Consider the following 13,510-nt stretch of genomic DNA (forward strand, 5'->3'; position numbering starts at 1 on the left):
CTTATTTATTAGTGACTCTGATGGACTTGCTTTTGTTCACTAAGTAGTTCAATATTTGGAGTTATGGTTGATACCTGTAAGCGCAAGTCATCTTCAATATTTAGCCTGTTTCTAAATTTGGTCTCTGTAGCTGTATACAGTGAAAATGTTTGCTCACAAAGATATGTTAGTGGAAAACACATCAAAATTTTCAAAGCTCTGTTACTTATTTCAGGGTATTCCATGGTCATTTGAATCCGAAATTGTGTAATTTCTTCCTGCTGAAATTTTGTTTTTATGGTGTAATTAGTTGAAGTTTCTATAAGCTGTTCTTTCTTTTTCAAAGACGTTTGATGTTTGCAGAGTCAACAAAGGGATTTTGAATCCACAGTAATTTTTCTAAATGAGGAGGGAAGTACTCCCCAGTAGTTGTACACAAATCAGTTATGTGCTGCAAGACTGAAACTTTTGCATCTTCACGTAAGGAAATTTCATTTATAAGTAAAAAAAAACACTGAGATTTTTGAAGCAGTCAAGTTCTTCCATAAGTATACATTCACCACAAAGTTTTAGCTTACGTTGAAGCGCTTTCATTTTACTCTGAGCTTTGAATTACGTTACCCTGGTTCCCTGCATTGTAGCATTCACTTCATGTAGATAGACAAATACGTCCGAAAGGTAAACCACTTTCTGTAACCGGCATTTGTCTCTTAATTTGTATGCAATTCCAAAATGGCATTCAGATAAAAAGAAACCTATCTCCTCACGCAGTTCGCAAAACCGAGCATGCACTCTTCCCCGAGAGAGCCATCGGACTTCAGTATCACGCAACAAATATTTATGCAAACTTCCCATATCCTCACAAAGTAAACTGAAGATCCTCGCTTTAAGTGGTCTTGATTTTATAAAATTAACTATATTTATGACATCACCTAATACATGTTTTAAGTTTTCTGGTATTCGTTTCATTGCAAGTGCATGACGATGAAGACAGCAATGGATACTCTCGATGTCCGGGTTTTTCTTTTTTATACGTTCCATTGCGCCAGAAAATTTTCCAATCATAGCTGCAGCCCCATCAGTGCAAATACTTGAGCAAAACTGCCATTGGGTTTCATGTTCTTCCTTAAATAAATCGATCAGTTTAAATATTTCTTCGTCTTTTGTTTGAGTAGGAAAAGGTTTGCAAATTAGCATGTCTTCTTCAAAACTAGCTTCGTAAATATAGCGAACAAACACAAGCAACATCGCATAACATGCGACATCTGTTGATTCATCCATCTGAAGCGAAAAAGTTGGACTCGCTTTTACTCCCCTTATTAACTCCGTTAAGCAAGTTGCTGACATATCCTTAATTCTTCGAGAAACCTAGTCGTTAGAAATGGGCACAGAGTTGATGTTTTTAATAAATTTCTCATCAATCGTACACTCTACCAAATTTTCTGCAATTGTACGAGCTTCACCTGCTTTTGCAATACGGTAACTAACGCGATATGAAGCAATAAGAGCACCTTTGTTGTTTTGATGGACAAACGAACGAAATGTAGCTTTCATTGTATTGAATTCAAACACTTTCCTTTGAATTACGCGGAAGATGGATTTCTTAATTGGGAGTGTTTGGTTTCTAAATGTCATTTTAACTTTGCTGGATGCAAACTACCGTTACTCAACATTGTTCTACATTCAACACACAACCCACTAGGTTCATCTTCATTATCTGTCCATGTAAAACCATATTTAATAAAACTTTCATTTCTTTCTTTTTTTGGTACTTCTTTCATCATCCTGCATTGAAGTGCTTGCACACGACGATAACGTCGATGAATTTGTATTAGGCCTAGGACTAGGAAGATTTTTACCCGTATCCGATTTATTACCGATATTCATCCACTTATCCATTATAAGGATAACAACTAATTATTAATTTGTCTAAAAACGTGTTCTTATATATTTGGCACTTCAAAAGTATTTTAACAGACACAAAATAGTTTATTAATGAAAATCCGTTCAAGCACTTGAGTTTTATCATCATAACAATAACTTGCCGACCTAGGATCAATGTTGGCATAACGAAGTCAGAAATAAAGATTTGTGGAATAAGGTTAGGTCACTAGAATAATATATTTTTCTAAAGGAAAAGAATAATCTATTATTTTACATTTTTTTTTGTTTTTAACATAAATATTTAAGCCAAATAACAAATTATTAGGCTAGACCCGACGTTCGTCTACATCTCGAACGAAATGAAACATGGCGTCATGCGAGCGTATGACGTCAAGTAGCTCATTGGTACAAGTTTGTCAAATTAAACTACAACGAATCTAATTTAACCTAACAATTATAATTGCAATACATATAATTATATTCATACAAATATACTTTGAGATTGATACTGCGTCTAATCGCATCAGAATATTTAAAATTTGGACAAAGTTTCGGCTATGACGTCATGTTTCATTTCGTTCGGAATTTAGCTGCTAATCCAGATCTGGCTTTTTAAAAGACAGTTGGCACTACTATCCAGGATTGACTGTTGTTTCATACAAAAATTACTAGGCTATCTTGTATCTGCAATGATGTATGTCATCTTGGGGTGGTTCCATATCTACTAGTAACCAGTAGCGCCACTGTCAAAGTTAATTGAGATTGTATTAACACTTTCACCACGAGAACTTCCCTAAACTAAATAAAATCGTCTGGCATTAAGCAGAATAAAATAGTAAAAGGCCCAATACGCGATAAACGTGTTATATTGAAGATATATTTTACTTTTTAGTACAGCGTATCCTGATTTAATTTTATAGTTTTTGGAAAAAATATTAACATTCTAAAATTTCCTTGCGGAGCCCCAGATAACTATGGAGTCCAAGGAACATAGTTTGAAAAACCATGTTCTGAGCCTTTCAGTTTTTATTTTCACTTCAACAATATTTTTTGCCGACTTTGATCAGAAATTATTCGATAAATGTACCCATAATATTATTTCTTTCAAACTAGATTGATATCATCATTGTATTTGCATGAAACAGCTATTACCGTAATTTGTTTGTTTGTTTTTGAATTTCGCGCAAAGCTACTCGAGGGCGATCTGCGCTAGCTGTCCCTAATTTAGCAGTGTAAGACTAGAGGGAAGGCAGCTAGTTATCATCACCCACCGCCAACTCTTTAACCAACGAATAGTGGGATTGACTATCACCTTATAACGCTCCCACGGTTGAAAGAGTGAGCATGTTTGGTGCGACGGGGATTCGAACCCGCAACCTTCGGATTACGAGTCGAGTGCCTTAACCACCTGGCCATGCCAGGCCTTTTTTAAATTCGTTTATGTAGGTTTGATTGTCAAAAGTCATAAAAGAAAATGTAAAACACTTCTCTAAACATCAACGGTAAATTACACGAATATTTCTACTGACTAACCCTGTAAGACTGTAACATGTACGGTAATCTTGAATAGCAAATATTTATTTGTGTTACGAGAATAATTTGTTAATTTGTAATTAATTATATTCCAGCCAAAGATTACGAGACTGATAGCAGAGGATATCGGAGTGCAGAAGAGCAAGCGAGAGAAATCACGCGAAGCATTCGAAGAGAAGTGAAAAAGTTGTCGGATAAATGGACCGCACTTTTATCTCACACTGATCAGCGGCATAAATGGATGGACGACGTCTTAACAGTAAGTCCTAAACGTGCTTAGTCTTCGGAGAGAATGGCTTAACGGTGCAAATAACTTGTTTGTCGCACGCGCAGTACTCGACGTTATGTTAACTCATTGTAAAACAGATGTCTACAACATCCTTGTTCTGAGTTAGTGTTTTGAGAACTGTTAATAAAAGAGAACGCGATAATGTACCGGGAATGCGTTGAATAGTTCCTGTGTGTTATCCAAGTACAAGTTTCCATCATGTTCTTTAGACAATGATAAATAATATTAAAGAGAAAGATTTCATCGCATGTGGTTAAGTGGTTAGCCTGCCGGGCTGTGAATGAAGGTCTGAGGTTTGAGACGTAATGCTACTATAACTACTCTTCGTTTTCAAAGGGCGTTGCGTTATAAAAAAAGACAGTCAATCCTATTTTCGGTTCGAAGACTTGGGCAAGCTCTTATTGCGATGGATATTGCTGATTCGTTATCTTTTTTTCTGGTCAGTTTTCAAAATTACGGACGTCTAACTTAAATCTATAACGGTTTCTAAACCCGTAGATACGCATAAGATACCGTTAATGTGCACAGTTTTCAATTCCAAAAAAAAAAAGCTATTTTCAAAAATCTTATATAATGTACAAAATTACACCTCTGTTAATCGATTATATATACTTATTAATATGTATCGATTGTTGTTGTTTTTTATTTTAACGATTTCGGTTTCGGTTTTTGGAATTTCGCACAAAGCTACTCGAGGGCTATCTGTGTTAGCCGTCCCTAATTTAGCAGTGTAAGACTAGAGGGAAGGCAGCTAGTCATCACCACCCACCGCCAACTCTTGGGCTACTCTTTTACCAACGAAAAGTGGGATTGACCGTCACATTATAACGCCCCCACGGCTGGGAGGGCGAGCATGTTTGGCGCGACGCGGGCGTGAACCCGCGACCCTCGGATTACGAGTCGCGCGCCTTATGCGCTTGGCCATGCCATTTTAACGAAATGGCAAACTTTAAGTTTCAGAGTTTTTATTTTCCTAAGAGTTTTGACAGAAAATGGTCATCCTCTCCAAAACTTCCAAACTCAGTGCATTAGAGAAACAAAAAGAAAAACAAACAGATCTCATTAAGCTACGTAACATTAGAGTATGGAAACCAACATTTTCAAACAGCCTTAGGCAGCTTTGTGAATACATATGTGTATAAATATTTAGTTTCTTGAAATATACCAAATTCTGCTAACAGTATCACTGACTTATGATAGTTATTAGTCTCTCAAAAATGTATCAAATCTTGCTAACAGTATCACTGACTTGTGATAGTTCTTAGTCCCTCAAAAATGTATCAAATCCTGCAAACAGTATCACTGACTTGTGATAGTTCTTAGTGTCTGGAAAATGTATCAAATCTTGCTAACAGTATCACTGACTTATGATAGTTCTTAGTCTCTCAAAAATGTATCAAATCCTGCTAACAGTATCACTGACTTGTGATAGTTCTTAGTTTCTCAAAAATGTATCAAATCTTGCTAACAGTATCACTGACTTGTGATAGTTTTTAGTCTCTCAAAAATGTATCAAATCTTGCTAACAGTATCACTGACTTGTGATAGTTCTTAGTGTCTGGAAAATGTATCAAATCCTGCAAACAGTATCACTGACTTGTGATAGTTCTTAGTGTCTGGAAAATGTATCAAATCTTGCTAACAGTATCACTGACTTATGATAGTTCTTAGTCTCTCAAAAATGTATCAAATCCTGCTAACAGTATCACTGACTTGTGATAGTTCTTAGTTTCTCAAAATGTATCAAATCTTGCTAACAGTATCACTGACTTGTGATAGTTTTTAGTCTCTCAAAAATGTATCAAATCTTGCTAACAGTATCACTGACTTGTGATAGTTCTTAGTGTCTGGAAAATGTATCAAATCCTGCTAACAGTATCACTGACTTGTGAGTAATCTTTTTTGAGCACTAAATGAAATGAGTTTTTAAAAATTAGGTAACATAGCTAGTTTTCATTATTTATATAACTGGAATTGTTGTCTTTCTGAACATTTATACGCATAAAATTATTATCAAGTACATCTTAACAAACGTGAACTAACTATAACTAACTATACCTAACTATAACTAACTGTACCTAACTATAACTAACTATACCTAACTATAACTAACTATAACTAACTATACCTAACTATAACTTACTATAACTAACTACACAAAACAATATGTTTCAGATTTTCATATAAAAACGTTTTCTTTTAAGTCTAGAATCATCTGTGAATATTTACTGCCATCAATACTTACATTAAACAAAGGAGATTTGTCATAAAACTAATATTTAAAAACAACTTTTATTTCACATTTGTTTTAGTAACACTTCAATATTTAACCAGTTGTATAATATATAATGAATGAAAAGTATTAATTAACAAAGTAACTGCTTTTAATATATAAAAAACGGTAATAATTTAATTCCAGTCTGTTGGAATACTCCTATTGTATTAAGGTATTTAAGCCAAGTGGGAGTTATTAACAATATTGGTGAAATTGTACAACGAATAGTTGTTCTTGGCCTACCGAAATTATGAATACGACCATATTAATGGCTTGTTTGTGTGTTGAATTTTAACGCAAAGGTACTTGAGCGCCCTCTGCGCTAGCCGCCATTAATTTTGAAGTGATAGTCTAGAGTTTGTTTGATTTTCAATTTCGCGCAAAGTTACACGATGGCTATCTGCACTAGCTGTCCCTAATTTAGCAGTGTATGACTAGAGGAAAAGCAGCTAGTCATCACCACCCACCGCCAACTCTTGGGGCTACTCTTTTATCAACCGTCACATTATAACGCCCCCACGGCTGAAAGGGGCGAGCATGTTTGGTGCGACCGGAATTCGAACCCGCGAATTACGAGTCGAACGCCTTAACACGCTTGACCATGCCGGACCAATTCTAAACGCATTACATTATGTTAATATATATTCAATATATTGGGTTGAGGAATAATTCGTGAGCGTTTTATCAAGTTAAAAAAATATATTCATAAATGAAACGCTTTCGCAAAATATTTCATGTCATTTGGTAGATAAATTTTTGCTCTAATAAATGGTGTGTTTGATTTTCATATGTCTTTAATTTTTGCTTTCATTTTCAGCTCATTAAATGGAATGTCAAGTGGACAAAATCGGGCATTTTCGACACCATCTGCTTTTCGCATTTAATTTCTTGCAATTTCGTTTAAAACAATACATACTATATACCTAGGTATTACATGAAATAAAGTATCATAATAAATGTTTTGGGTGTAATGTGTTCATGCATTGAAGTATTGTATAGTCTTGCATGTAATGCTTGAATGAAATTATTTAAAAACGCTCACGAATTATTCCTCAACCTAATATATATGTTGATATATTGAATACAGGAATATTTATATAATTACATACGGGCCTGGCATGGCCAGGTGATTAGATGGCTCGACTCCTAATCTAAGGTCGCAGGTTCGAATCCCCGTCACACCAAACATGCTCGCTCTTTCAGCCGTGATGGCGTTATAATGTGATGGTCATTCCCACTATTCGTTGGTAAAAGAGTAGCCCAAGCGTTGACGGTGAGTGGTGATGACTAGCTGCCTTCCATCTGGTCTTACACTGCTAAATTAGGGACAACTAGCGCAACTAGACCTCGTGTAGCTTTGCGCGAAATTCGCAGATCTATTCATTATTTTTTTGTAAACAGGTCGTACTATAGTTTATCTAGGGTAAATGTTATCCCACTTGAACTTTGCCTAAATTCTTCGAAATAATATCGTTAAACAATATCAAGTATATTTGAAACGCCAATAGATATGTGTGTGTGTTTATTGTTAAATAGAAAACTACACGAGTTTTGGGTTATTAGCTAGCCCTCAGACTGTAGGGCGAAACCAAGAGAAACAACTTCTCTTTTGGTATGAAAGTTGAATATCGTTTGTTTATTTAAATTACTTACATATGCTAATTCGCTTGCATAACGCCATAGGAGTTGGCACCATGCAATATGCTAAACACCTGTATTTTGATTCATAGTGAATCCATGAATACTCTTAGCGAAATATGTCACAGTCCCATTCCGAGCAATAATATCTGTAAAACTAAACTGCTAAATGATGTACAGCCAAAGAACACAATGTTTCGAATAAGGGGCTCTTTAATGTTATTCATGGAAATAACAAAACTTACATAGCAATTAGAACAGCAATGGACTCCAACAACCACACCTCAAGAAAGAAACCCAAACGTCATTTCGATTAAACTGTCTTACTAACAAGATGATACGTAAGGACTCAGAAGGCTCAAAAAACAGAATTTCTTAAACTTCCATCCAAACCTCAGAGTCGATGGCAACTCTTATGAGAAAGATAACCGAAGAAGTTGAATGATAGTAATCACTTTCAATCACATGGACTTTTGTGCCGTTTGTCTGCTTAAACTTGATCTGGAAAAGAGAGATCCACCAACACTGGAAGGTATGTGGAAAGTTCGTCAAAAAACTTGTTACTATGGAAACGTGGTGTCGCTCAGTATTATTTAATCATGAACATCGGAATGAGCGCAGTTGTCAGACTATAAATTAGTTCCAAGGAAACTTAGGACTAAAAGATATATTTTTTGAAAAGTACAGTTAATTCATTAATCCTTAGTACATGTTCGTAAACCTTTACAGCCATTATTTCTAGAAGTTTAACTTCAAATATCAATCATTCCATCCAAATTCATGAAAGAAAGAAGAAACAACTTTCACTTCTGGATTTCCAGCGATACTTTTAATGTACACTCAAGGACAATGTTTTTGCTAAAATTTGTAATGATCTACAGAGGGCGCTGCTGTGGTTCAGTTCTTTTTACAGCCTCGTGAGGAATAACATGTACGTTCACCCGTTTATGGTTTTGGATTCACTAATTGCTCAGTTGTTTTATGCATTAATGTAAAACTTAATAAAGCATACAAATTTCGTAGTTTTAATATTGGAGAATAATAAACCATACACAGGATAATGTAGCTTACAGTTAATTTCCTTTAAGAATATTTAAACTTTCATTCGAAAAAACAAAAAAACATTTATATAAATGTACATATTCCTCAAACTGAAGTGATACTTGAGCTGATTTATTGGTTAGTAATTCAACATGGATTCATGATTCTGGTCACAAATTTATTGTTTTTATTCTGCAAGTTTTACTAAAAAACAAAACGATTTGTTTATTAATTTCGAGTTAAGCTACTCAAGAGTTCTCTGAGCTAGTTGTCCCTAATTTTCAAATACTAGACTATAGATGAGTCTGTTAGTTAATCCTACCCACCTGTGTTACTCTTAATCAACGAAGAGCAGGATTGGCCGTCACCTTATAACGTCCCCATGGCTGAAAAGGCGAACATGTTCGGTGATGGGTTTCGACCCCACGACCTACAGAATGCGAGTAGAATGCCCTAACCTAAAGGGGGAAGAAAAAAAGGTTTTCGCACAATACTGAATAGTTCGTGACGTCTTCACTGCCAATCAGTATAAATTGAAGGTAAGCTATGTCAAAACGTTTTTAAACTGTTGAGCTATATTTTACTATTGTTTACGTATTTATTTTATTCTTTACTAGAAAATGCAACTTCTTCAGCGAATCATGGAGGAAATGAACTGTCGTCTTCAGGCAGCTGAAGCAACCAGAGCTAAATGGTCTCCAATATCGGATTTCGTATTAGATCAAATGCAACAACAATTGGACGAAGTTCTGGTGAGATTGCTGTTATATTTTACAAACAATGTTGAGAGAGGTAATTCTATTTTACAAACAAAACAATACAGAGAGTGATAATTTTATTTTACAAACAAAACAATACAGAGAGTGATAATTTTATTTTACATATAGTGTAGAGAATGATACTCTATTTTACAAACAACGTAGAGAGTGTTTGTATATGTAAAAACAGCTGGTATAGGTAGAGAAAACACTATGTAGAGGAGCGAACAACATTTCGACCTTCTTCAGTCATCGTCAGGTTCACAAAGAAAGAAAGAGGTAACTGACCGATAGCTGACCACATGTTTGAAGGGGGTTGTGTATCTGAGTGTAGGAATGTAGAGGGCATGCTTAGATGTTTGATTATATTTATTAATATAGGTATAAAGGTGTTCCTTTGTATTGGTTTATTTTGGGCTTGAGTTATTTTATAAGTAAGGTTTTTTTAATTTTGCGTTTATGTTTGTTCCTTTATTTAGTATTTCGATGTTTTCTATGGTTATGTTGTATTTATTTGATTTGCAGTGTTCGAAAACGTGTGAAGGTGACTTTTTATATTCTTTGAATCTGGTTTCCATTTTTCTACTTGTTTCTACAATATAAAAGTCGTGGCAGTTATCACATTGTATTTTATTAGTATTGTTGGTGTTGTGTTTTCAGTATAGTTTTTACATAGTATAGACCTTAGTTTTGTGCCTAAAGGTCGAAACGTTGTTCGCTCCTCTACTAGTGTTTTCTCTACCCATACCAGCCGTTTTCAAATAAATAACTTTCTCTTCAAGTGGGTTTTCTCATCACCACGGAACGTAAAGAGTGATAGACCCTGCAGTGACACTTAGATACTTTACTTTAAAGTACCAAATAGCTCTTCATTTGAAATTTTCAACGAATGAAACAACTTGTTCCTTAAAGAAGATAAAAACATTTCTAGAACAAAACATAAGAAGAACAAGGACAATTGTACGTTTCACAAATACTTTATTTATTAACAACCATGGTTTCGCCAGTAAAGGCACCATCACGGTTATTAATAAATGATGTCCTCCCTCTTCAATTCTATTATTATGAAATTCCACTAAGTATCGACGGTTGCAAGTATCAATTCTAGAACATTGAAGTCAATAACAATTCGGGATATCTTCAGTTAACCCTTAATTGTAACTATTTAGTACAAAGACATTGCATGGTATTCTAGTTTTCTGTTTATGTTATGATTCCACTTTGATCATTTTATCAAAGGATGCAGGTCCTTCCTTTCTCACCTCAATCTAGCCTCGTAATTGATCATTTTTTCGTATAATCAGTTCGATGAGAACTGAAAATGTTAGTTTAACAGCTGTGACTCCAGAATAGATACTGGTGTGTACTTCGTCTTCTAGACTTGTAACAGACAGAATGGAATTTTTAAACGTAATGTGCAACTTTGAATTTTCATATAAAATATTAAAGTAATTCTTATTTTAGTCGTTTGTCCTCGAGTTAGACAGGAAATTGTAAATCTAAAGTATGTTAAGCCTGAGACCACTTAGATAACTTATTACAACAGATGTGATATAAGATGTTGCTGTTTTTTAGTGCAAAGCTGCACAACGAGCCATGTGTTTATTGTGTAGTCTTACACTAAGATAAACAAGAACATCCTTAAATTCCATACGCGAGTCAGACATCATGTAATAATAAAATGACACAATATCGTGTGCAGCAGTTAGTGAAAAGACAGTGTGTGTGTTTTCACTATACACCATGTTATATACTGTAGAAAATAGTCTTGTACGATTTTTTCACTTGTTTGAAGTTAAACACAAAACTAAACAATGGGCTATCTGTGCTCTGATTTTGCTGAAAGCCAATAACAAGGGTATTTTAACAACAATTCAGTTTTATATGGATTACGTGTGTCATGTTTTTTACTAATATTTGGTGTAGGATTTCAAAGAGCGTATGGCGCCACTCCAACAGCATCTAGATAAAGTAAATGAGGCAGCAGCTTGCATAACGGGTTGCAATGTTCTTCTTTCTCATGGTAATCTTAATCGACTTGAAGAACTGAACACCAGGTGGCGACTTTTACATCTAGCCATTGAGGACCGGCGTAAAAGACTCCAAGCGGCAATGAAAGACCAGAGCTCAGCACAAGAATTTTTGAAAGGTAAATAAAGCTACCGCAATGTGTGTTTATGATATAGGTTGAGTACACACAAAAATATATATTTTTTAAAGTTTTCTTTCTTCGCTTTCAGAAAACCGTTCACTTGAAAATTATTTATCCCTTAGTGTTTGTTTGTTTTTAATTTCGCGCAAAGCCACTTGAGGGCTATCTGCGCTAGTCGTCCCTAATTTAGTAGTGTAAGATTAGAGGGGAGGCAGCTAGTCATCACCACCCACCGCTAACTCTTGGGCTACTCTTTTACCAACGAATAGTGGGATTGACCCTCACATTATAACGACCCCACGGCTGAAAGGGGGAGTATGTTTGGTGTGACAGGGATTCGAACTTGCGACCCTCAGATTACGAATCGAGCACCCTAACCACCTGGCCATGCCGGGCCTCAGTCTACGAGTTAATTTCTTTGGACAGTACGACGTACAACAAAGGTGTTCTTGTTTTTTCACGATTAGGTCTCGTGGTTTTATATAATTCAGTACAGTATCCATCCTTACAGAGCTGTTTTTCTGCCTCTGCTATAAATGCCCTTATGGCATGCCATTATAACACCTCTTTTTTATGACAATGTCATGCCTGTTTTCAAGTTACATATGTACTCTAAAGACAACAAGGGACCTATCGGTCCATCTAACCCCATCTTATTAACACTTGTGCTTCAGTACTGGGACTCAACTCCATTTATACATGTACAGCTAAATGTTTAGTTTAATAAACTTTAATACATTATTTGTTTGTAATTTTACCAACCTGTAGTCAAACAGTTTAACTATCATAAGCACACAGAAACATACTTATGCACATGTGTGTGTACTCACATAAATTGATCATTAACACTTTGCAACTATTCTTCTTTATCATAATTAATTTCTGTACTTTTGCTTTTAGACACCAGAGTACTAACTGTCTGTCATACCTGATCGACGTGACATTGTTTTCATTCAACAATGTACAGCGCCCTTCTTACCTACTTTTATCTTTGGCCTTTTTTTCAAAAATTTTGGAATATATTTAAAACGCCAATATGTAATAATCATTTATATAGGTTTGTATTAATATGATCCTAATTTTAAAATAATAGTTTTTTTTTCTGATCAAGTGTATGCTTCCTTAGATCTGTTGTGTGTTGCTTGTTCCAACCTTTGAAATCACCGGTTGTAAAGCGTCCCGACCCAAAACATTCTGCACTTTAAAAACACCTGTTTATCATTTACCATTTCTGAAGTGTAAGTTTCTCCTTTTTTTTCCCCTTCGTGTTTTACAGTTAGTTAGCTACATCATACGTCAAACATTTTTCATTTAGAACTTAAATGTTTTAGTGTTATCTTCAGAGTTCTTCTGTCCTCTATTATTTCTATCATGTCATCCCATAAGTAATGTTCGAATTTAGGTTCAGAAAAAGAGAAAGGATTTCAAACGCTTTTGATGTTATTGAATTAATAATGTATGTTCCATTCTTATTAATTACTTCCTGCTGACGATTCGCAAGCTTCTGAGTGCCGCTTCTATATTACATTCTTTGGGTTTGGAGGAAAAAAATGTAGAGAGGGTAGTTTTGACATTTTATGTGTTCCAAGCTCTTTTCCATCAAGATAGTTCTACAAACTTAGGAATAGATGATAATAAGGAGGATGTGGAAGGTTTTCCCAGTCTAGCTCTTCAATCTTTGTAGATGTGATCCTTGCTGTATGGGGCCGTGCATTATCCTGGTGTAACAAAATATATTTACGATTCATCAAAGCAGGCCTCTTTTCTTTCAGTGCTACATTCAAGCACTCTAACTGTTGACAATAGAAGTGTTGTAATCGTTACATTGAGTGGCAACAACTCAAAGTGGCTCACACCAACATTATACCACCAAACGCTTAACAAGATTTTCCTAGGGTGGAGATCCATTTTGGGCTATGTTTTAGCCACTTTACCTCCACTAATCCATTGTCTGCGGCGCT

The 13,510-nt window shown here is 35.2% G+C and overlaps 1 protein-coding gene across 5 annotated transcripts in view; it reads left to right on the forward strand.

Moving 5' to 3' along the window:
• LOC143223625 (dystrophin-like) overlaps positions 1 to 13,510 on the forward strand; it is a 187,325-nt gene that overhangs the window by 120,526 nt on the left and 53,289 nt on the right. For all 5 annotated transcript variants that reach the window (XM_076451800.1, XM_076451802.1, XM_076451805.1 and 2 more), the window contains 3 exons: positions 3,492 to 3,655; positions 9,257 to 9,391; positions 11,324 to 11,546. In XM_076451800.1, coding sequence (XP_076307915.1) covers positions 3,492 to 3,655; positions 9,257 to 9,391; positions 11,324 to 11,546 — 522 coding nt within the window. The remainder of the gene's footprint in view (positions 1 to 3,491; positions 3,656 to 9,256; positions 9,392 to 11,323; positions 11,547 to 13,510) is intronic.

The sequence above is a fragment of the Tachypleus tridentatus genome, chromosome 8 (assembly GCF_004210375.1).
Source record: "Tachypleus tridentatus isolate NWPU-2018 chromosome 8, ASM421037v1, whole genome shotgun sequence".
Taxonomy (NCBI): Eukaryota; Metazoa; Arthropoda; class Merostomata; order Xiphosura; family Limulidae; genus Tachypleus; species Tachypleus tridentatus.